The sequence below is a fragment of the Biomphalaria glabrata genome, chromosome 9 (assembly GCF_947242115.1).
Source record: "Biomphalaria glabrata chromosome 9, xgBioGlab47.1, whole genome shotgun sequence".
Classification (NCBI taxonomy): Eukaryota; Metazoa; Mollusca; class Gastropoda; family Planorbidae; genus Biomphalaria; species Biomphalaria glabrata.
The window spans coordinates 22606201-22632076 of record NC_074719.1 but is presented as its reverse complement, the minus strand read 5'-3'; the positions used below and the strand labels follow the sequence as shown (position 1 = coordinate 22632076).

The window sequence follows — 25876 nt, the reverse complement described above, 5'->3', positions numbered from 1 at the left end:
AGCACAAGTAACAAGACTGCCAGCCAAGGAGACACTAGATCTTTAACATTCTCTGTGTTAGGTGCAAACCAAATGAATAGGATCATCAGACCAAGGAGACACTAGATCTAGAACTTTCTGTATGTAAGAAATAGGTCAGAGACAAATGACAGTCTTACAGTAAGTAGTTAGTCACGAAGTAAGAGTACGTCAGAAATAAAACTTTTTTTTAAAATCCCAAATATTGAAATGTGTTGAAGAATTGGAAAGGTGAACACATTGTCAGGGCATTAGGTAATGTCTGTTACATTTGAAATATCGCGTACAGTTAAATCGGAACTGGCAGATTTATATTGATCTTGTTTTAATGATTTGATTACTTTCTACTTGAATTTGAATGTAGGGTTGAGTATTTATTAAGTACATTATCTCATGTCATGATGTCGAATGTCAAAATGCAAAGGGCCCCAAAAGAGGTCGATCCCCCCGAGCCCCCAAATCCCTAACAACGCCCCTGCCCACGTATGCCACGTATGCGGCCGGCTTTTTAAAGTGAGGATTAGACTTTACAGTCATCTTCGAGTCCATAGGAAATGTGTTACTTTCTATCACTTTAGGAAACACAGTGAATGCGATTTAAAAGAACAAAATATTTGTGACGTATAGTATGATTAGGCCTACCATGTCTATATGTTTGCATTGCATGTATTTATGTTTTCATTGCATGTATTTTTGTTTTCATTACATGTATTTATGTTTTCATTACATGTATTTATGTTTTCGTTGCATGTATTTATGTTTTCATTGCATGTATTTTTGTTTTCATTACATGTATTTTTGTTTTCATTACATGTATTTATGTTTTCATTGCATGTATTTATGTTTTCATTACATGTATTTATGTTTTCATTACATGTATTTATGTTTTCATTACATGTATTTATGTTTTCATTGCATGTACTTATGTTTTCATTTCATGTATTTATGTTTGCATTGCATGTATTTATGTTTGCATTGTATGTATTAATGTTTTCATTGTATGTATTTATGTTTTCATTGTATATATTTCTACTTCTATTGACTCTAACTGTAGCCAATAACTACAGAAAGAAAACAATGAGTGAACCAACAAGCCAGACAGCAACACTACGTTATGACAATGGTAAGTGTTCATGTGTCTTGCTAGAAATAGTTGTATCCATTTGATCTCGACTGTGTTTCCTCCCTTAAAAAAGAAATTTCTTCCTTTAAGTTTTTTTTTAAATTTCGTTTGATAAGAACTTAGTTTTAAAAAAAAATAGATCTCAATGTTGCTATAATTTTTTTTTTCAAAATCTATTTTCAGAATAAACTTATTCTTGTAATTGTTTTCAAAAGATGTGGCAAACATTGTGAATGTTTCACTTGTCAATGTGTCTAAATAGAAAGTGATACAACAAAACTAAAACAAACAAGGACACACACACACACACAAACTAAAGCATTGGATTGAAAATGTGAATCGTGTGAATACAATTCTCAGACAGATTTCCAGAGAAGAAACTAAACTCTAAACATTTAACAGTAAAGAAATCATGAAAAGATACAAAAGTCGAACGGATCAAAGTTTTCTCTCATTCCTTTGTAGAACTTCGCATATTGAACACATTCAGAAATTCTTTTGACACACTTGGGATATTAATCGGGCCATATGACAATCCTTGAAATCAATCACAAGTGCTAATTAGTGCTATAAAAATTAAAAAAGAATGGATCTTTTTAAAAAGAGAACATGACCTATATATTTTCTTTTCCCACAGAAGAAGACATTGTACCTGGACAAAATCAGATCATAGATTTAAGTCACACATTTGGTAATCATTTGTCTCTATCTTACGTACTCATTTGTTAAAATAATATGCAGATTAACAGGTTTTAGAGTTGTTGTTTTTTTATAGTTGTCACTTGTTTAGTTTGGGGGAGGCGACAGGACAATGGTAACATTTTTAAAAAATCGGATTATTATTCAGCATTGTTTGGGTTGGAAAATGGAAAAAATGTACTTCGTTTCTTCACAAGAGGTTACGGCTATGAAATCGTTAGGTCAGAAGTGCATACGATGAACTCTAAGGTCTATATGCGCGGGTACGCGACGCTTTAGACAGCCATTTTGAGGAGAGACCGCATTTGGAGCCAAAGGATCTGTCTATAATTTATAAAACATACAACTTTTTGTTGTTAACTATTTCTTGTATTTCTATACTATGCAATAGTTTCTATTCTATAAATCCTCCCTCCTACCCACCAACACAAACGCAACATGAACGCATCTTGCGAACTCTGGATGGCTGCCTGGTCGTGTGGTATGTGATTGGGAGCATGTCGTTTCGAACCCTGCTCGCTATCATGAGGTTTGGTCTAGGATGTATTAATTTACAATTTTGAGGTAACATCTGAATCATGTGAAACAGGCAAACCATGAGAGGTCAGATTCCTGGCTCAGACCATCCACTGGACAGACTTTCCTCACTTCATACATTATAGCCAGGGGGGGGGGGGGGGGGGCGAGACGCCAATGATGTTATTCCTCAGTTTTCTCTTTGTATTTTATTGGAGCTTTATATTCGGCTCAATTCAATACATGCTTTTCGTGAGCGATTTTTTCTATAGCATTGTTTCATTTTGTTTTGGACAATAATATAATTCACATCAACGTTCTAATATAAACGACATAACAATAATTACACAACAAACTTAAATCCTAAATATAATGGTCAAAAATAACTCTAGTTTTTTAAACTATGTTTAAGCACGAACACACACACACACAAATCCTAGAAGTGTATCATTCATTTTAAAGACATAATAAAATGAACATATATAATGTTGCTACGATAATACGAATGGCAGAGTGGAGTGTTTCACATGACCACGCAAACCCCGTTTTGACCTGCATATTTTTCCGCAACTAGTACAGACAAAGCCGTTGATGTTGTTACAATATTCTATGCCAAGACGTCACGCATAGGAACGGATGTGTCGAAACGTCCTGCTTCTTAAATTCTGTATTTTTTTTTTATAACAGCAAACATCAAAATATCAAAACCTGCCTCTGGGTAGATATTTTAGAGGCAGTTCTATTCTTGTTTAAACCAAAACCACCTTCAAGTGTCTTTTATAAAAAAAATGGATTTTCAGAGACGTGGTTTCATTTGAAGGAGTATCTCAAGTGGCGACTGAGGGTTTGACATTTTACTTTCGTCGTTAGCTTTTGCCAAGTGCTTGTTCAACTTTATTGCCTTGTTCAGTGTTCACCTGAAGCGACCATAAAAAAGTGGGATTAAGGAAGAAACGATCTAAATGAAAGTTGTTGTTTTGTCTTTAATGCAATGAAACTCGTAACATATATAAATAAGATCAGTCAAAACAACAATACTGAGTCCAAAAATATATGGGTTAGTTTATAATTATTTCACTGCCGAAGCCACCACATTGGTGATATGAAATCATTTATTTTTATTATTCATAAAGTAGCCTTTATTTGGTAGATTACCTTTTTGTTTTAATATTTTGTTTGTTGTATTTAAACAGGTCAAAATGAATGCCAAGAGAGTGAAGGCAAAGCAGAGGATCATCTCCGTGAGTTGTATAAAAACTGTACAAAGAATCCAGGTCATCCTCAATTTATTCGTATTAAGGAGTTAAAGATGGAACATCTCCCAGAAGCTCATCGAAACTCTGATTTGTTTGCATTAATTAAAGCAGTCGCAGACCTCACGGTTCGAATAAGTGTGGACATGGTCAGTCCAAACAGACCCAAGTATTGGCCAAACACCACAGTCCACTATCCGTTCTACGGCCAAGGAGGAACTACAAAACGAAGAACAGGAACTGGAGAGATTCACGTCTGGATGTACGATGAGGGGTGTGGCTACAACTGTACTGGTCAGAGATATAATCCAGTGACAGGGGGCTCATTTGATGTCAACTACACCACTTGTCCGTGTGAAACCTGTCAACATTCCGACACCCCTAGCAGTGTGTGGTGGATGGTTCACATCCACACAGCGGCTCATGTTGTTTACGATGAGATTGAGGCCTCCTACACGTCATGTAGATTCTTTTTCGACGATGAAGATAGGGGCGGGGAGAAGTTTATTATCGACAAGGTCAGCGTCTTCAAAGTACATTTTGAGAGGGACAGGTGTGTCTTGAAGTTTGTCACGTGTGACGAGAGGCTGGGGGAAAGACTGTACCAGATTGCTGGAGAGAAGACCGTCTTGGAGACCAAGGTGTACAAGAAATATAAGACAGTGAGCAGCGACAAATTGACCTTCATTGTGTCTCATCCTCACGGATGTTCGAAACAGGTCAGTGTTGGCAAGTGGGTGAAGCATTACGTTCAAAAGATGAATGAATATGATAGAGAAATTGATTTGACCAAGTTTAGTTATACAACCTGTACATGCCCAGGGAGTAGTGGGGCCTCTATTTACTGTGTGGGCCTGGCTACGACTCACGTTCACAATGGAGGGATGGAGAATGGACTTAATTACAGTAGTGTTGACTTGTTCCACAGAGTGTAGTGTCCACTTGTTCAACAGAGATTAGTGTCCCCTGTCACATCGGATGAGAGTAGTGTCCCCTGTCACATTGGATGTAGCATTGGAGAAGTATCCATCGTGGGCTATCACTGAACATGACGAGATGAAATGTATATATAGTTTTGATAATTTTTTTAACCTCTTTATCTTTCCCTGTATTTTTATAATCATATAAACACACAAAATATTTTTAAAAATTAGCTCTAGATTTAGGTTATGTTATATGTAGTTTCATCAGTGGAAGAAACTGTTTAAAAGTCTTTGAAGAACTTATTAAATTTCGTTATAGGAGATTTTCAATATATGGCAAAAAACAAAACTGTAAGCGGGAAGCCTTTTGGTGTATACAGAGTACAAAATAAACGAAGTCTTGAGAACTATGTTTTCTTATTCAATCTATGTGGTGTCTAGATGATGCTTTATACCAGTGGGTCTTCAACGTGACCGCTACTAGGGGGGGGGGGGGCGAGGGGCATACAAGGAGCACGTAGAGAGTCAAGAAGAAACTCGAGGTGCACTCCAATAAAACAAATAACAAATGATTTCATAATTAACGCTGGCAAAAAAAATATATAGACAAATTAGAGTTAGCTTGCTTCTAATTTAAGAACAGAAACAAAGTTATAAATTGAGTTCGGAAATCCCTTTTTTTCTGTTTAAATTTTTACTCTGTTGCCGTAATCGGAGTGTATCTATTGTCTTAAGTTCTTGCGCGCGTCAACATGTATGATTTGATTAACAAACTAGGTAATACGCTTTTTTAGATTATAGATTATTTTATCTACTTTTGTTAATATATTAATATGTTAATGCTAATTTTTAAAAAAATAGAATGCTAAAGCTTACCTTTAAATACAATAATTTAACTTTAAAAAAAAATTAAAACATTGACAAAAGTCGGTCGTGAGAAAAACTCTCTAGTAATGTATATATCGGTCTTTCCCAACGTTTTATTGAATTGCCACCAGATTAAAAGTATTCGAATGTTCTACTTTAGATGACAACATTCTCAAATGAGCGTATAAAACTAAGTCTGTTTCAAGAACATGTAGCAATATCCGAAAAGTAATTGAAGAATATTCATAAACAATTAAAAAAACTTTCTATTATTCAAACAATATTTCTAAAAAGGCAAAACAGAATGTTTTAGTGGCCTCTTAACAATCGAGTCTGTGACAAGTCAAAAACTCGCTGTCAGAGTCACTCAAATTTATCACAGCATTAATTATTATTTTTCACTATTTATTTATTTTATTTTAATTATTTGTCCATCCTACCCCTAAATCATTCACCCGCCACACCTTTTCCGCTCCAGGCTAGACTTAGTTGACCACCTTGGAGATAGCTAAGGCGCGTCCTTTCATTTATCTGCCCTTGATCGGGGAAAGGTAGACACACAATCTCTTTTGTCTTCCCGCCGGATGTCTGAAGGACGGTCGCAGTGGACACCACCTTGTGTGGGATGCAAGTCGCTCCCCCCCCCCTTTCCCACTTCTCTCTTTGATCTAGGAGACCACAAAGGACAAACACGCCCATTGACCTTCCAAATGTGCGACTCCCATCTCAAGTCTAATTCACCCACTTGTAAGATAATTCTTAGCCTAGGACATTTCCTGTTCCCGCCCACATTTTCCAGGCATATATAAAGTAGATCCAAATCAAATCAGACCATCTTATTTCTCATTGTCGTTGAGCTATTGAGTCTGGACTACTTCATACATTCTTTCTCCTAGAGGAATACCTGGTGGTAAGCCGAACTTAATCACAAGTTCCATCTTAATTACTCTGTGTATATTTCCATTGGATTTTATCATGTGTATTTTGCCTAGTTCATTTATATTTAATTAGTGCATTGTGTATTTCTCACTGGCGTAAGTAGAAAATATAAACATGTCCTATGTATTTATTTATGTATTGCATTAATCTATTAATGCTACGTTGCTCAATTGATCGTTGATGCAGCCATGTATATATTTGTACATCTTAGTCTATTTCCTTTATCTTGGCTGACAACCGTGATAATTTTACTAGCGCACTAATACTGCGTCTAGAAAAGAGATACGAGTTATCTCCCATGTAGTGAAGTGTCTCCCCTGTACTCATTTTACTCTAAGGAGAGTTGCGCCGCTTGAAGGGACACCCTCTCCATTCAAGCACGCTTCATTGTTCTCGACCCACGGTCATATGTAAACAAACCATCTAGGTCGCTGACCACCGCCCATTCCCCCCCCTTCTTTCTCTATCCACCTGTGTTGTTTATTTGAGATTATTATTTCCCCTTCTATGTACATTTTTATATTATTATTTCCCCTTTTATGTACATTTCTATATTGCTACTATCTGCCATCTATTTTCCCAAATCCCATTTGTCATCATCTCCTCATTGTGCTCTAAAGCAATTTCACCAATCTGACGAATGCACCTCAGTCGAGGGCATCGATAAGATGCATGAGAGACATGTCCTAACTTGTCTTTATTTATCCGCAGCCTCCCTCAGGTGTCTGCCTATTTATTTGCTATTTGCTGTTCAGTGTCTACTCGACGCCACTCAACTACTGCCTATGTGCTTAGTGCTATTCAGCGCTGCACTTGCCTACTGAGATCTACTCAACTCTACTACTTTGCGCTATCGGCATTGCCCGCCTATTCGACAGCCCACCTGTCAAGCTATTAGGTGCGACGTCCCTATAGATTCTGATCTGTGTGAGACGTCATAGCTACGCCAACCCTCTGCAACTCACTGGACATATCCTGTCAACTACGCTGCCCACGGCAGATCCGCTCTGCCCGCAGTAACCTTGTGCCCACGGTAGCCGGCCACCCGCCCTACTGTGCCCACTACAGATATTAGATTTTGGGGATTGAGACTCCACAAGAACTATAACACCGGCGTCCCTCTATCCGCTAGAGCGCCAAATCCAGCTGCAGAACCTCAAGCCAGGACACAGCCAGCTGCGACATCAACAGGAATACCAGCTAAGTCAGAGGACAAAGTGACATACTCTCTTATTAGGTGCAAGAGTGATGATTAAACATATTATTCACTAGAGATAGATGCAAACCCTCCCCCTTTTTATTCTTATATGTATATTTATGTAAATAAATATTCTTCATTTTTAACTTTTGTATCTATCTTTCATTGCTTGTCTAGTTGCGTGTCTGCTCCCGATACATATGCTGATAGGTTGGGGTGTGATAGCTTTAAAAATAATCATCCCCTAGACATAAAACGCGCCAAACACACGTCACATTTCCCCACCTGTCACAGAGTCAAAAAAACAAAACCAAAAAAAAAACAAATTAAGTCTTATAATGTTGTTTGAAATGTATTTAAATTAAAATTCCAATAGTTCAAAACTTATCAGTGACACAAAAAGACTTAATCTTTTTGGTTAGTGATGAACTATTATTTCAACACTATACAATATAGTAGTTTATTGCGACACATGGAACACTATCAGTGGTTGGACGCTACAAAGGCTTCATAAGTAATATAGATCAAGATAATCCAAATCTATCCATTATTCACTTTGTGAGTTGTAATACACAGGCAACAGCTTGTTAAAATTTAAGCCTACAATTTCATTCCTATTAGAATCTAATTATAAAAAATTATAAATTAAATACAAACCCGTGCCTATAATAACAACAGTTGTGAGGAACAAATGATATGCCACATGTTAAACTCTTAGTGTACTCTGTGCTACACTGCTATCAAAAGTGAGTTCTATTGTTTGTTTCGTTAAACTCTTTAATACAATTTTTGAAATTATTTTAGAAGTTGGAAGATTTATTGATTGACGATGACTTAAAGAAGGCTAACAAATATTTGTTTTAGGTAGGCATCTAACACCAATATATGAAACCAAGCTTCGACTGCAAGGAAAGAAATTGACTTTCATCCATTAAATCAGTTTCTTTTTTATTGACATAATTCAATCTATTTTAAAGGGTTTTACAATCCCACACAACTTGTTTGTTGATAAATGAATTACTGCCATAGGTCATCGATGTCTATGTAATTCACCTAACAATGCTCTATGACGAAATAACGATTCGCTTCTAGGAGTAAATAAATTTAAAACAAAAATAAATAAATTTAAATAGCAATTGTTAAATATCTGTTACTAATGTTCAAATTGAGTTGCAGAAATTATTTTTTTTTTTACAAAATTACACAATTTTGTCATCAATGAAAAGAATATTAACATAAAAGGGACAACAGAGATGTGGCTGTTCTTAAATGTTTCTAAAAAATTCTAAAACTGTGGTCGAAAATGGAATTATTTTTAGCTTGTCCGTCAACATACATGATTAAAATGGATTTAGTGCATTACAAACTTAATGAGTAAGCAAAGAAATAGACTAAATGTAGCCACTAGAGGAGACATTGGCCTTGCTTTAGACTAATTTAAAGCTTGACATTTCTAATATTGTCAAACTGCAGGAGACACAATTTTCCCATTACAGTTAAACCTAAAAATAGTAGGCCTTAATATTACATAACTTATACTACTGCCGAGTACAGCTTTTGAAAGAATGTCTTGATAATGTGATACATTTTTGTGTAATAACTGTAAGTTTTTAACATAATTTTGTTATAATAGTTATAAAATTAACGATCTTTAATTGACGGCGTAAGAACTAACTAATAAATGACATTTTATTCAAATTTGCTTTCTCAAGCTTTTATATTAGTATTGTTGTGGGCTAATCTAATCTGACTTCATGTTGTGCAATTATTACTTTAATATTAGCCACAGAACATTACAAAATAGATAGACTTGATAACAACATTCAGTTCTATAAAATGGGACTTTATTAAGCACTGGGAAATCCGTCCAGTCTTTCTAAAACGTCGCTATATCTAACTGCTATTCAATTACTATTCAAAACAGCCTACTTCTAACATAACGCCATGTTGGTCTCTTGTTCGCCTAAGTCTACTACGTCATTAGTCTGTCTTACTACGTCATTACTTTTACCGTCGCTAAAACTATACACAATATATTTAACTAACAAAACTAACCTACTCTCTAAACTAGTACATGACAGTATCTTTTATTAGAGGGGAGGGGGTGCTGGCGGATTTTTAAAAAAGAAAATAACACGAAAAGGGGCTGTAGACCCAAAAAGGTTAAGCTCTTCTATTAGTAAATCTTATATAGTTTGCAAATTTAAAGCCCGATTTATGGTTCTGGACATTGTTTAGTTTGTCTCAAATGTTTGAAACCAGTGTTTCTCAAACAAACCAGTGTTTCTCAAACAAACCAGTGTTTCTCAAACAAACCAGTGTTTCTCAAACAAACCATGGTAGCTCAAACAAACCAGTGTTTCTCATACAAACCAGTGTTTCCCAAACAAACCAGGGTATCTCAAACAAACCAGTGTTTCTCAAACAAACCAAGGGTTCTCAAACAAACCAGGGTTTCTCCAACTTTTTGCTTGACGGAACACTTCCCATTTTCGGAGAATGTAGTGGAACACCTCGTTTTGTTTTGTTTTAGGTCAGATTATTTGCCAATCGATTAAATAAAAATAATATTAGTTAAACCATTTTCTAAATATAGATTTTTTACATTTTTAAGCACATTGATTTTTTTGTGACGTTACGCACCGGTACGGCGTACCGGCACCTTTTTCAATGTGGGAAAAATTATTACTTGTATTTTAACGTTTATTATTAATTTATTAGTAGTTAAAAGTTAGGCAATCCATCACTGACTACCGGCACCTATTTTTTTTTTACAAAAAAAAGCACTGTTTTAGAATAATACTATAATAAAAATACAGATATAGGCATTATCAAAAACGAAGGTTTAATTACTTCGATGGTATTGTGTTCTTGAAAAACTCCCTTTCTTGAGATCAGGCATGACATTAATAAGCTTAATTCTAATAGCTGGTTGGCATCAGGAGCGGACTGGGTATCAAAATCGGCCCGGGCATTACCATATAAACCGGCCCACAAATGGCATGTCATATATTTTCGGTGTGTGTGTGTGGGGGGGGGGGGTTTACCACACTCCGCAATTTATATATATATATATATACGGATGACTGGCTGCGCGATGGACTGTCGTTTAAATGTATCAAACTCTGCCCGCTCCCATCCCCCTTTGTCCAGCTGGAGGTTTGGACTAGGAAGTAATCTAAGCAATCTACTATATATATATATATAAATAGCAGGGCCAGACTTACTAATTGTGGAGCCCTATGCGAGACGGATTTCGCGGGGCCAAGTTTGAGTAGGGAAGCGGATAATAAATGAAATTTTAGAGTTTGTATTAGAAAATAAATTCGTCTATGCATTTTATTTATTCTTTTCTACGTACAGAAATACTTTACGAGCCTTGAGTGTAGATAAGTCATACAGTATATAACAATAATTCTGTTTCCTACAAAGATCACGCTCAATTGTCAATAGCAAGAATTACCAAATGTTTTAATCTATTTTTGAGAATTGTTGATCTCAAGTAATTCTTCATTAGTGTGAGGCGCGTGAAGCTTCTTTCACCAGATTACACAATTACGGCTGATGCATAATGTCGCGCATAAGATTGGCGTTTTTCATATTGAATGACAAAATGACAATTTTCGTGTATATATTATATTTCCGTATATTTTAAGAACTTTTTCGTATATTTTGCGATTTCGGGAGCTCCTGGTAAATCGCCAGGATGGCGCGGGAAATCTGTTTTAAGTTATAAAATGGTTTAATTAATTAATTTATGCACCTTGAATTAGTGCGGGTCCTATGAAAGTGCGGGTCTTATGAAAGCGCGGGTCCTATGAAAGTGCGGGTCCTATGAAAGTGCTCCTGGTAAATCGATAGGAGGGCGCGGGAAATCTCTTTTAAGTTATAAAATGGTTTAATTTAATAATTTCTACACCTTGAATTAGAGCTAGCCCTATGAATGTGCGGGTCCTATGAAAGTGCGGGGCCCACTGCGGTCGCATAGGTAGCAGGCGCCTAAGGCCAGCCCAGCAAAATAGCGGCATATGCTACGCCGCCGGTCGACTAGTTGTAATTATTGTAATAATTTCATCATTAATGACTTCATGCTAAGCATAAGTTTGCCATTAATTATAACAGCATAAAAATCGATTTAGATCTAGATTTATTTTTTAATTAAATATTTTTTTTTGTAAGCCTTAAGTGTAGTATTTTTAGATCTATGTTATTAAAAATAAACAAAAACAAACTTACTTTTTCTTTTCAAATCGCAGAAAGTAGAGCTTTATAGTTTATACCCATATTGAGCTGTGAATAAGTTGGGTGGTTTGCAATTTCGCGGCTGTGTGTATGTGTTAAAGTTAATTTCTATTAAGTATTGTTAAAGAGCTAATTGTCGCGCTTTTTTTTACTGCGTTATATCAATGTTTTCTAACTAAACTTCTCTCATCCCTCTTTTTGGTTAAATTTCACTGGAACCATTAAAAGACGGGAGAGGGAAGGAGCAAAAAAAATGGAAGTGTCATCAAAGGCCCATGCCGACCAGCAAAATGATTAGGCCAAACTCAACCTCGGAGACATCAAAGCAGTCCTTGCCGCTCTTGCATAGCAGAAAGTACGGTCTAACGTTTTGCAAATGATAATACGTACAGTGTATAGTGTATTTTTCTTGATATTCTTGTTGAATTTCAAACAAAATTAATTGTAATAAGAATTAAAAAAACAACAACAACAAAACGTGTTCGGGCGTTTTGTGTCTTTCTGCTGTCCCTTTTTTAAAAAGTTGTCTGCATTGAATTTTGTTTTTCTTTGGTCGCGACCAGACCGGCCCATTTGGTACCGGCCCACCGGCATTTGCCCGTTTGCCCATATAGCCAGTCCGCCCCTGGTTGGCATCAAACCGCCTGTGTCTAGATCTAGACTTTGACTCTGTTTCAACATAGTATAAAAAAATCTGTTTCTCACAAATAGGTTGTTTAACAAGTTAAACATTAAGCTGTTTTGAAATATTTTGATATTTTTCAGACAAAATCTACCGGAAAATCATTGAATGGTTGATCTGTGTAGCTTTGTTTCAAATTCAAGTCAAAAGCTACATCAGTTCAAAGTTTAAAATGATATTGTTTTAGGTTGTTTTTTGTTTTTTTTTAAGCGGTCCCAGAACAGGGAAAAGCTGCTATTAGTTTTGTGTGGTCTGTCTATCCGTCCGTCTCGTTTACATTTCCTAAACTAGCAAATATATTGAAAATCGGAATTTATGATATTTTAGATCTTTCAAAATTCTGATGCATCGGCTAATTTTTCTTCTTTTTTTTTGAAAGCGAAAAATTTTATTTTTAAAATCAGTTATGTAAGATTTTTTTTCCATAAATTTAAACCACTTTCCAATTTTTAAGCAAAAATCATAGTTTGGGAACAAAATTAGTATACAAACTCATCCATAGATTTATTCTTACATCAAAAAGCTCGGTACAATTTTAATTTCATTTTTTACGCTGATAATACAATTATCATGGTTACATGAAATGGTTACAATAATTTAAAACAATCGTATATTCACAGGAACTAAATAAAATGAAATAATTTTACATGCCTGTAAAAAAATAAAATAACTGAAGATTGCTTGCGTGTCCTCTCAAAGACCCACACACGTGTTTATAAGTATTGGGGAAAATGATATTTTTTAATGTAGGCTACTTTGGAAGTGTCGAACACAAAAATGAATATTAGAACCTCAGGTTTGGCTGACCTGACGCCAGATGTGTTTTGACTACATATCATGAACACCTGCAGATTAGGACAATGGCGGATCCACTCGGCCGACGAATTTTAGTAAAGAAATCACACTAGGTGTATACGAATTTATTAGTTATATTAATGATATATAAACTACTTATTACATTCTCCGAAAATGGGAAGTGTTCCATTAAGCAAAAAGTTTCAGAAACCCTGGTTTGTTTCAGAAACACTAATATTATTTTCCTAGTCACCTTTTTCCAACCTTTACTCAAACAGATATTTTTCTATTGTATAAAAATTTTGAGACTATAACTCACAATATATACTTGAATCCTAAAAAGGCAAGAAATTTAGAGTAGAATCTAATTGACCCAATTAATTTCTCCTACCACTTCAGAAATTTGTTTTTAGAGCTTTGAATTATAGTTCTGTAACAAAATAAGTTACAAACATGCCTATTGAACAAAATGTATCACTTACAAATGAGCTTTTGTTTTTAAATATTATTTTACGAATGTTTCTTTTTTCGGCGGCGATCCTCAAAGTCTTAATCTAAATATGTGGGTTATCTTATTTTTTCAAGGAACAAATCAGTTGTATTTGCAATGTAGTAAGGTGCTGAAATTCATATTAAAATATTTTTCAAGTTAAACATTATTCAAAAGGTCCTTTTTAATACGATTAATAATGAGCTGTAGATGTCAGGAGAATGCGTTTCATCAGTGAAGAATGCAAGAAAACGCTTTTGGCGTCGGGGCTCTGCCCCGGACCCCATTGGGGGTGCTTGCAGCGCTCCCCCAGACAATCTAGCTGTCAAGTGAAAGGCCTCAACATGGCTTTTTTTAATTACCGGTATTAATATTTTAAAATAATTTGGCAATTGGTTAATTATCTTTTTTATGGGTTCACGTCTTGTCAGGTTCATTGAATAACTGAAAAGTTTCAACTTTATCCGAGAATGGGAACTGGAAAAAAAAAACGTTTTCTAATTTTTTTAGCAGACAGAGTGAGTTGATGTAAGCTTTGTAAAAAGGATGCTACATATTAGATACATTGAGTGACTACACACAGATGTCTTGTTTAGGTTCCAAGTCCAAGAGTAACACACTGATACAGCCTGACAGAGTCAGAAACAAAGAATATGATGTGATATTTCGTTCGGTTCTATCCTTGATGGACATAAGTCTCCTACGACTTTTACACAAAATTCTTATAGAGAGACTGGCGGTCGTCTGCTAAAACTTTTCGGAATTCGCTCAGACATCTTCGTTGAAAAACTTCATGGTAGGGTGTTTGATTTTTTCGACGTCCAGTTTGGATTAAACGTTGATAAGTTATTGCCAATGTTTGCAGATTTTGTAACGCCAACATCTACACCATAGCGAGAGATTGGCCACGGCATTCTAATTTCTCTTTGCTAGAAACAGTTTGTTATTATGTACTCTATGCAGCATGTCAAATGTCCTAGTTTAACCTAGTCGGTTTATTCTTTTTATTCCTTTTCGAAGCCAGTGTTTCATGGGTCATCCTACAAAGCCTTGAAAAGTTCCTTCTTGGAATGGCAGATAATCACCCCCACCTGGCCCGACTCATCCAGCAAATGTATTTGGGGGGAACGATGAACGTTTAGTGGATTCAGGAACAGATCCCCGGCGCAAAGTGTTTTCTTGCGTTATGAGCTATGGTAGATAATTAACCTGGTGTCTAGAGCTAATTTTTTTAAATCATAGTAAGAACAGGGTAGACCAAATAAAGCAATTATAAGAAAAACTGTCAAGAGCTAATTTTCATATTAGTGTTTAAAAAAGTGCAGATTAAATTAAGTCAAATACAAAAAGAGGCAGCATTGGCCAATAATAGAACGTGAGAAACATGTGAGGTACATCAGGATCACTTAAGAGCATCTTTAAGTTCATCTTGTTGAGAACCTTTTTTAATTAAAATATTTTAATTTTTGAAATATTGTAACAATGTCATTTTGCTTGGTTAATAATCCAACATGGATTTATAAATATAATAAAATAATCTTTTGGGTCCTTGAAAAAGAAGCAAGAGAGAAACAGAAGTTAGCTAGAAAGTATTCTATACTGTAAGCATTTCTTATTGCTGTGATGCTTTGACTCCACAAATAATTATTTTTCTATGCCTGCAACTTTGTTTTCGAGTATCTGGTGAGACATGTTTTTCTCAAAGTGATAGGAAGTTGAAAGGTTTAGCCACAGATGTCTGTCTGTCTGTCTGTCTGTCTGTCTGTCTGTCTATCTATCTATCTATCTATCTATCTATCATCTATCATCTATCTATCTATCTTATCTATCTATCTATCTATCTATCTATCTATCTATCTATCTATCTATCTATCTAGACTGGAAACAATCAAATTTCGTGTCAGATCATTATGTACGACTGTAATTAACCCTTTCTTAAGCTGTAAGGGAATTCGTCTTCTGAAATTTAGAAATCGCTCTTCTGTCTCAGAAAATGATGATCTTTAGTTTTCAAAGTTTAGAAATAATACAATCCAATTTTGCGGGTTTTAAATAGAAGAGGATAAATCTATGATACAAGTATGAAATTAGCGCTATATAAAAGCTATAATTTTTATAATTATTTTTTTTATAATTTACATGAAGATAACAAAATATGTCGCTTTTTCGACAATCCTAGATCTAAATGTTTCAATCCTTTTGACTTTAATCACACATTTAATTTGCGTAGTCATGTGAAACACTGCACTCACCCTTAATCTTCGGAATCGAAGACAATGCCATCATGATTTTAGAGTGTACATTTCAAAAGATATCTCTAAACCTAGCTAGCAAATAAATTCATCTTAAAAAGTCATTGCCTTCCCATCTAAAAATTGTTAGGCATTATAGTTTTAACATAAGTTTTTTCATACATATTGTATGTTATACAGGCTAGGTTTAAAAAATACTTTACTTATAACTACTTTACAAAAAAACACACTAGTAAAGGACATTTTTGTGTGGTGTTTAGATATCGGCGCGTCCTGTCTAGATCTAACATATATGTGGACTGTGAGTTTAACATATCCTTTAAATGCAGATCTTCTATAGTTAAATATAAAAGCATGTCAGAAATCAGTCAGTTTTTTTGTCTCTTTCTCCAACTTTAAACATTGCCATTATACCCTCGCTGCATCACATCCTTTAGGTTATCTTTCTAATTTGAAGAGTAACATTGTTAAGCTTTTGTTAGATTTTATATTTATATAAATAGCCAATGGGACGTTTTATTGTAGAAAGAAATAGCTTAGTGTATGATTGTAAAAAAAAATATTTTTTTTATGCTTTTTGTTTTTTTTTATATTTAACACAAAACATTTGAAGAAAGATGTGAAAAAGTTTTTCATTGGTTGCTATGTAAACAAAGAAATTGCTCGAGGCATTGAGCGCGTAAAAGAAGTAGACAAAGTAGTTCCTCATCAGCACGTGCACGTAGATGTCACAAGGGGCGAGGTATTGGATAAGCGAGGCAACGGCGTGGGTTGTTGTGAACACGAAACAGGTCGTCATCAAGGTCAGTGTCGTTCTTGGTGACCACATCAACTTCTTAGCAGAGTTGAACCTTCGTCTCTTCAATAAGGTCAATTTGACTTTAATCCCTAGGACACAGCATCCGATGCTAATGACAGACAAGGGAATCCAGGACACAAGGCAGTCGACAACGTAAATTTCAAAGAAAGTAATAATCTCCATATTCTCATAAAAGAAAAGATTTTGAATAACGGTTGTCCAAGTAATTTCATCCGTTAAACTCCAATTAATTATTTCGGTCAGTGCACTGTAAAAGAGTGTCCATGGCAACCAAAATACAAAAGATAAAACTACGACAGTTATGGCTGCTTGCTTTTTTACAATAGCTTTAAAGGTCATTGGTTTAAATACTGCCAAATTTCTTTCCAGTGTTATAAAAATGGGGATTAAAGTATTGACATAGCGACCCCAGTAACCAAGAAAGAAAAAAACTTCTTCTGAATAAGCCAGGAAAAGATTAACAGTCTCCTCATACTGAAACCCGCATAACATTTTGAAGTATTTATTTGGTCCGAAGAAGTTGAGAATCATAGCGAAGTTCATGGTCGTAAACAAGCACCAACTGTCCGCTATGACCAGACCGAAGAGAAGTATATTGGACGGCTTGTGGAGGCCACTACGGTGAAGTATGGCCAGACTTAGCATGTTGGTGATGAATCCAATGATTGATAGACCAGGGTTGATGAAGCACTGCAATGAAAATATCACCAGCAGTTCTGCTAGAGAGTTGGCCTCAGAAGAACAAAGGGAGTAATGCTGTGGTGGAATGGAATGAAGTTCAGTCGTGTTCGTCATTGTTGAAAACTTGTGAATTTTAACAAAAAGCTTGGTTTTAATACTTTACTTTAATGTGTGTTTTAGTTAGAAAACTAATTTCGCAAAATATTTTTTTTTTTAGACATTTAAAAGTTTCTTTTAAAACAACTTTTATTTTTGATTAGCTCAATAGTACACACACAAAAAAAAAACTGGACACAAAATTATAGAAAAACATACAAAATAAAGAGCATCCAATTAGTTCAGTCTTTTATGTTATTACAATTGTCTTTAACATTTAGGCCTACCTAATCGGTACAGAGTTGTTCATCTTTGACATACGCCCAGGGCGTAACTTAAGCTTCCTATACAAAATTAGGGTACATGAATCAGCTTGAGTTTGTATCCTGAAAACAAAATTGACTTTAAATTACCAACAATCATCTTCTTTCATAAGAACTGCACAAAGCCCCCGAGGAAACAATTATCTAGAGAGGTCTACACTACAATAGGTTTTAAGCGTAATTTAGAAATTATAGCCAAATTAAGTTATCGGAAGACGGAACATTAGAATATCAGTTTGTTTACCACTAAAAACAAAACTCTACGCTTAATATTAATTTGCGATGGTACAGCTTTGGAGGGTAGGTTTATGAGCCTATGGTCTACGGTAGGACCACAGAAAGAACCGGATCAGGCGTGGGCGGCATAATATCGCCTATTACCGCCAACTGTTTACTGTCGTTACGTCTACTGCCTAACTGTGCGGCAGTACTGTCATTATTTCCACTGCCTAGCTGCCTTTATTAGTATATTACTGCCACAGTTAAGCTGTCTGCTGTACTGTTGTGTTTAGTGTTGGTATTTTTAGGTATAATCTAGTAAAGATATTTAGACATTTGGGTTTCTTATTAGTGTTGGTAGTGGTATAGTCAGGTTGATTAGTTGTTTATTTCTAAGTTTATTTAGTTGTTTCTGTAAAGTTTTTTTTTTTTCGTATTCATCTATATTTTTATTGCTTTGTAAGTTTGTTGTAAATAAAGTGTATATTAGTTTTGTTTTATAAATTTAGTTTAGTTTGTTCTTTTAGTTAGCTAGATTAGTTTAGTTTAGTCTAATTGTGCTGTCTGGTTGCTTAGGCGACTCTAGCCCCTTGGTCGCAGACCGAGGTGCACAGATTGGGCCCACCCAGTAGAGCTACCACCTGCCTACTGTAAAATATTGAATAAATGATGAGCAGCAGATAATAAAAGGCCTCACTCAGTTAACGCCACCCTGACCTGCTCACATATGTTTATGAAAAAAACACACTACATATTAAATAAATTGCTTACAGTAGATAAAAGCAGCACCTTGCAAGCTGCAGAATATTATATTGGATTTTTTATATCGTGTATAGTTTTTGAGACTGACGGACACACAGACGATCACACACAACTAATAGCAGCTTTTCCCTTTTTCGGAGCCTTTAAAAAGTGTAACTTTTATTTTCCCCGAAACTATATTACATGTTTGACCACACCTGAAATGTTTCTAAAGTTGGGTGTCATAGAATATGTTTAAAAAGCTTGGGGCTGGTGAAATATTCCTTTGTGTATTTGATGATAATATTATCCATATATTAAGAGACTCGTTTTCGATTCATTATATAGAATGAACACCTGTGAACTATATCTAAATTAATGGGCTTATTACTTAGTAGGCCTACGCGTTGTCACGTTTCCACCAGCGATTGAACGTAACGACAGGACATCTGGAAGAAACACAACTAAACCAATAAAAACCTGAGCATAATTGTATTAATAGAAGCTCACTTATGAATATAATAATGTCTGGGTCATGACCAATTACATATCCTGTAACATTTATATAATTTTATCTGTAATTGATTGCACATTTTTTCGGTAACTAAAAACAAAAAAAAAAAACAGATATCAATGTGCTCCTATATAATGTGACACACACACATACATAGACTGTGCCTTTAATTAATTTTTTAAAATGTTTTTTTTTCTTTATTTGTTCATTCACCTTTTCTGAATTTCACCTGATCATAGAGATATCATCCCGTGTGCTGTGTCCTCAAAGATGTCCAATAAAATCCAGAAGCTTCTTGTTTCTGCTGCTTTGGTGGTAGCAGTAGTTTGCGTCGTGTCAGGTAACTTGATAAAAAAAAAGTTTTTCTTTTTCCTCTTCTAGCCAGCTATTTGCTGCTGAGCTGTAAACTCTTTTGCAGTTTGTACCAAAGAAACAATAGCTTGCTGTTCTTCTCAGCTGTTCCACACAGAGTGCTGGTTAAGCTGCGTTGTTCCACACAGAGTGCTGGTTAAGCTGCGTTGTTCCACACAGAGTGCTGGTTAAGCTGCGTTGTTCCACACAGAGTGCTGGTTAAGGAAGTGGTTATGCTAAATGGGTAGCAAAACAAGACCCCCGTGGGGATGCCCACGGGTAGACGAGAGTCAACCCATTGCACGGGCGGATTTACAAAAATGTCCCCACAAACACGTCCCACATCCATGCGCTGTTCCTCAAAGGGACCGTTACATAAATGGCGGGTCCCGCACAGCTAGCTTGGTACAACGAAGGAAAATGGCGGAGGCTCCCGTGCCCTCGGCCTTCGGCCATGTGCAGCCAAGCATGCGTCGGGGGCCAAAGGCATTGGAAACAGCAATGTTTTACATAGGCATTGACTCGGGTCTCTCTCAAACAGAACTGTGTTCTCACAGGTTGTTTTTTTTTTTACTGTCCAAACAGGTTTTTTTTCAAACTTAGGGTTCGAAGAGCTCTTCGGCTCAACCCTTGGACATCAACAAGGTTAAGCTGCGTTGTTCCACACAGAGTGCTGGTTAAGCTGCGTTGTTCCACACAGAGTGCTGGTTAGGCTGCGTTGTTCCAGAGTGCTGGTTAGGCTGCGTTGTTCCAGAGTGCTGGTTAAGCTGCGTTGTTCCAGAGTGCTGGTTAAGCTGCGTTGTTCCAGAGTGCTGGTTAAGCTGCGTTGTTCCACACAGGGTGCTGGTCTGTGTTGTTGTTTTAAATAAGGTTTATCTGAGGTGGATAAAATTATATAATTCAAAGTGGCTATTACAGATTTTAAAGTTATTTCGTGCACCCAGTCGTATCAATACTGGTGAAAGTCATGTTGACTTCTATATAGCATGAAAGAAAAGGGTAGGGGGAGTTACAGTTGTATTTTGGTATTTAGATTATGAGTGGGTCGTGTAGCAATGATTCTTTCAATTGAAATTACTTCTGCTCTGATATTTTCTTTAGCACCAGAAACACAAAAGTCGGTTCCATAAAAGTCACTTGAAATCAAATGTCAACCATTTTGACGATTGCACATTTTGTTTTTCATGTGTGTGAAATATTAGATTTAGATGAAAACATAGAAATATTCTTATTACAAACTTGAGAAAGCTATTCAAAAATAAAAGTCATAAAATTGTGTACGATTTTCTCTCTCTACAGAAAGGTATTTTGATGTTGTACAAAAACTAGCCGAAGAACTTTATGAGAATGCACCCAAACATTGACAATGCTGTTTACGTCAAAAGAAACCAGTCCAAGTTTGAAAAAACAAAACTGTCCTGACATCTGAATTATATATTATATTGGATCTTTGTCAATGAAACAATAAAATGTCACTACAGCGACTTATTTATTTTTCATTTATTTAAAAGATAATACAAATAAAACATAATGCTTATTGTTTAGCGGCCCCCGTAAGGGGAAAAAGCCGCTATTAGGTTTGTGCAAAATGTCCGTCTGTCTGTCTGTCACACTCAGATCTCGAAAACTAGAAGAGATATGAAAAATATTATTTCATCATTAAATGCGGCTTGAAAAGTTTAGATGCAACGGCTACTTTTGGTTTTCTGAAAGCAAACCGTTTAATTTATAAAAATTAATTATGCAAGCGATTTTTTCATAAAAATACACCAATTCTAAAACAATTACGTAAATGTAAGGGAGGCAATGTTACAATATGCTAACAAAGATTTACATTTTTTTTTGTATTTTCAGAATCACTAAGTCAAATATATTTTTAAAATGTACAGAAATGTTTACAACAAATATAAATAAACTGAAGAGGTTTTTGGGTCAGACGCGGAAACCGGTGTAATACTTTTTTTTAGTTTCATAATGCTTAAAGAAACATATATACGAAATATTAGACATATATTCTTTGTAATTATTTAGATATAAGCAATTTAATGTGCGTTTTAGGGACTATTAAATTTCACAATCTCGAAGCCATTCGAGATCAGCATTTCCCAGACAAACAAGGTCGATGACGTAGTTTAAGGGAAATTAGGTCAAATTTTTCAGTTTATGGCTTAGCGTATTTCCCTAATCCTTTTTACAGGAATGCTAGTTTCTGAAAACAAAGGCGACTAAAACACACCAATTTATAAAATGTGGATGTTAGAGTTGGGGAAATTAGGTCAAATCACGCAATTTATGGCTTTGCATGTTAGATCTACTGTTTGTCGGCTTATTCTTGATGTAGTCAAGCGAACAGCGTTTCAGCCCACTCAGTACCGCGCGCCTCAGTTCACATGTTTCGTTTTAGTCAAGTTACGCAATTTATGGCTTATGTTACTGCTTCAGGCGTATTCTAGTTCTACATCTACTGCTTTTGATCAAGAGCTAGATCTTCTTTTCTCAGATCATTAATGATGTATGAAGTAGACCTAAATTTAATTAGATGAAGTCTAGATCTAGTAATAGTAGTAGGCCTATTGGATATTTAGAGATTAGACCTATCTATATAGATCTATCTAGACTGATCCTATCGAAGTGCTGGGCCTCTATCTATACACTGAATAGTGATTATTAACCTATAGTCGTCCCTAAATAGGCCAAATATGGGGAAAAAACAACATTAATTACAATGTTGAGCTCATTTAATGTAGTTATTGTAGTAGGCTACACGATTATATTTAGTTTGAATCTAGAGTCACAACCTCGTACAACACTAGCAAATAGCTTTAACCTTAACCTAGACTTAAAGGTTAGTCTGATTTAGATCTACTAGATCTAAATTTCTAAAAACAGGCAAAAATTAGACCTAGATCTATCAATTTTATATTATTATTAATATACGAAATATGGATTTTGTTACACTCTTACTTAAAGACCAACTGAAGAGGTTTTTTTCGAAATTGAGATAGCGATTGATTCAGACAGTAGATAGCATCAAAGTTAGTTCCTAAAATTTTGAGATTTTAGAAAAGCGTATTTATATTAGAAAAAGTAATTTGAAAGTGGAAAAAATAACGAGATTTGAAAATCAGCTTTAATGGCCGAAACCGGAAGTGACGTCTTGTAATGGACTGAGAAAATGTAAATAAAAATAGACATGGCTGGATACGTTATTGATAGCCATTCAGATGATATACTTATCTAAATCTAGCTGTCAAACAATTTAAAATGATACTTATCATGGAATGCACCAAAATGCCCTGAAGATAACTCTTATTATACTATATATAGATTAATAGAATAGATACTTTAGATAGGTGATATGACTAGACTACTTAGACTACTAGGGGGTAGACAGTCACTTATGACTAGATTCTAGATCTAGATAGAAGTAGATTCTAGATCTACTATAAATTATAATAATAAACTATACTAGTATACTAAAAGTATACTATATAGTATAAGTCTATTATAATTTTTATTATAACAAAACTAAATGAATAGATCTAGATCTATCTATCTCTAGATCTAATTCTAGCTAGGCCTTTTCTAACACTTTTACTAGACTCTAGTCACTCACTAGAATAGATCTAGTTTATATAATAATAATACTTGACTTTGACTTGTAGTAATACTAATAGAGTTTAATAACTATACTAGAGACACTAGAGTAATAGTTTATAAACTATTAGATTTAAGTAGATCTAGAGTAAGCTAGACTAGCCTCTATCTATGTTAAGTCTAAGCCCAGTCGCCAACATTTTTTAATGCTTGAATTTGTATATCTCTGTAATAGTACTAGATCTAATTGTAAGAGTAGTAAGACCTAATGAGTAGTGTCCTAGCATAAAGATTATTCATATAGATATAAATAAATATAATATTATATTAGTCAAGGACTAAACCTAAAGCCTAAGCTAAATCTATATAGAATATATTTATAAAAGAGATCTAATTCTAATATAGCCCTCTACTAGCCCTTACTATACTTATTAATAAGGCTAGACTTTAGATCTAAAAAATAATGTCATCATTTATATTGGTAATATTAAATATGTGACATGTCTTTAAGTCTTAAACTTAAACAGGGTCGGTCCTAACGATTGCTGGGCCTTATGTGAAACTGATTGCGCAGGGCTTAGTCTGGGTGGGAATAACTTATAAGGATAATAAGTGAAAATTAAGCTTTTGTATTTTTTAAAAATTCGACTTTGAATTTTATTAAATCTTTACTAATTACAAGATTACGATCAAATTCACTTTACTTTACGAACCTTGCAACCTATGGCATATTAATATGCCAGTCACTATTAAAGTAAATAAAGTATGGAAATTTCCGATTAAAGTGAGAATTTGCCTGATTATTACATTTTATTACATAAAAGCTGACAATGCCTTTTATTGCGCGTAGGATTAGCGTTTTCCAGAATGAATGACACCCACAAATGATAATTTTGTCTATTTTTCAGGAGATTTTTATGAGCTTTCATGAGATTTCCAGGTTTTATATATACCGGTATATATATATATATATATATATATATATATATATATATATATATATATATATATATATATATATATATATATATATATATATATATTGCAATTTAACAATTACACCTAGAATTAGCGTGGGGCCTATGAAAGTGCAGGGTCCACTGCGACCGCATAGGTTGCAGTGGCTTAAGACCGGCCCTGGTCTTAAATATATTATATTGCCTAGGCCTAGACCTAGAGTAGAGTAATTTATTATTATTAAGAACAATAAGAGTTAGATGTTAATGTTAGATCAGATAATCAGTATAACATATAATATATATATATATAACCACTAGTTCTATATATATGTATACATAATTAAGTATAAATGTTAATAAATAAATTTTTAAAAATCTATTTTACAGACAACATATGACATGTGGCATACAGACAAGTTTACTAGATGGATCTTTCATCATTTTGGAAATACAAGAAGAGTTAATATTCCCTGTTTCTATTGTGAAACAAATCACAGAAACATTCTACAATTTTATTTTATATAATAAATACCAATAAATGTAAATACAAAATCACATTTTAATAGAGTTCTTCATTATACACACAACATTATTTTAGTATGTTCCATTTCACTTGCTAGGTTTAGACAAAGTTTCGAATCAGGATTTAATATTATTATGTCATAGCCCAAAACTCCACCAGGATGTTAGTTAATGGCAGTGGTCAATGTTTGAACCTGAGACCACAGAGAAGACAGTTAGGAGCGCAAACCACACAACTTTCTGCGTTTCGAAACGTATTGAAATTTTGATAATTTCTATGTTATTGCAGTTTTGAATGTCCATTGCAATGATGACTTGATCTGTAAAGGGGTTACATTTAAAAAAAATAAGAGTTGGATCTCATTCTTTGAATGATGCTATTTATTAGAAATTGCAAGGTGGAATAGATATTAGAGGCCATAAGAAATTCCACTGCCGAGGGAAGACGTAGACGTCGTAAAGAACATTTAAATTGACCACCAGCTAGGGCTGCGTAGCCATGGAAAATACTGCATTCCTCATTAATCTTTCGACTCGACTGCCAGACTTATTTATTTAACACTTTAAATTATGAATAGCTCTGCATTTTTTAATTAAAAAAAAAAAAAAAATATATATTCAGTGATTAACTGGCAATAATTGGGTTACTAAAATTTAATAAAATGAGTTGCATAACTACATCAACAGTAGCCTATATGCATTACTGAATATTATATTGATGCTACAATTTATTTTCCACTTCCCAGAGAAAAGAAAAAAAACAACTCCTTTTCCAGTAGGATAATCTCTTCTATTTATAGTCTAAACACAATTTAAAACTTTGTTACAGTTACAGATTAACTTGCTAACTTAACTATCTAATGATTCTATTGGTGAGATGAATGAAAATTCAATTTTTACATATAGATTTATAGAACTATGTAAGTAAGAGTGTTACAAAATCCATATTTCGTATATTAATAATAATAATAATATAGAATTGGTAGATCTAGGTCTAATTTTTGCCTGTTTTTAGAAATTTAGATCTAAATCAGACTACCTTTAAGTCAAGGTTAA

At 34.6% G+C, this 25876-nt stretch overlaps 1 protein-coding gene and 1 long non-coding RNA gene across 2 annotated transcripts; both read left to right on the top strand.

The window, feature by feature from the left end:
• Positions 1 to 254: 254 nt before the first annotated feature.
• LOC106066665 (uncharacterized) lies at positions 255 to 21226 on the top strand. The gene is made up of 6 exons (XM_056042227.1): positions 255 to 273; positions 1073 to 1141; positions 1779 to 1832; positions 3550 to 8282; positions 19631 to 19731; positions 21042 to 21226. Exons 2-4 carry the CDS (start codon positions 1096 to 1098, stop codon positions 4542 to 4544), a joined length of 1095 nt encoding a protein of 364 aa, XP_055898202.1. The 5' UTR covers positions 255 to 273; positions 1073 to 1095; the 3' UTR covers positions 4545 to 8282; positions 19631 to 19731; positions 21042 to 21226.
• A 1354-nt stretch (positions 21227 to 22580) lies between these two features.
• LOC129928324 (uncharacterized) lies at positions 22581 to 24853 on the top strand. Its single transcript, XR_008779928.1, has 2 exons — positions 22581 to 23095; positions 24686 to 24853. It is a non-coding gene; the product is annotated as an uncharacterized LOC129928324 (long non-coding RNA).
• The last annotated feature ends 1023 nt before the right edge of the window (positions 24854 to 25876 follow it).

Excerpts from the sequence above, each read along its gene's own strand:
- LOC106066665 (XM_056042227.1), top strand. The coding sequence starts at position 1,096 with ATGAGTGAACCAACAAGCCAGACAGCAACACTACGTTATGACAATG. Across the intron at positions 1,142-1,778 it reads AACACTACGTTATGACAATG|AAGAAGACATTGTACCTGGA; the intron begins GTAAGTGTTCAT and ends CTTTTCCCACAG. Across the intron at positions 1,833-3,549 it reads AGATTTAAGTCACACATTTG|GTCAAAATGAATGCCAAGAG; the intron begins GTAATCATTTGT and ends GTATTTAAACAG.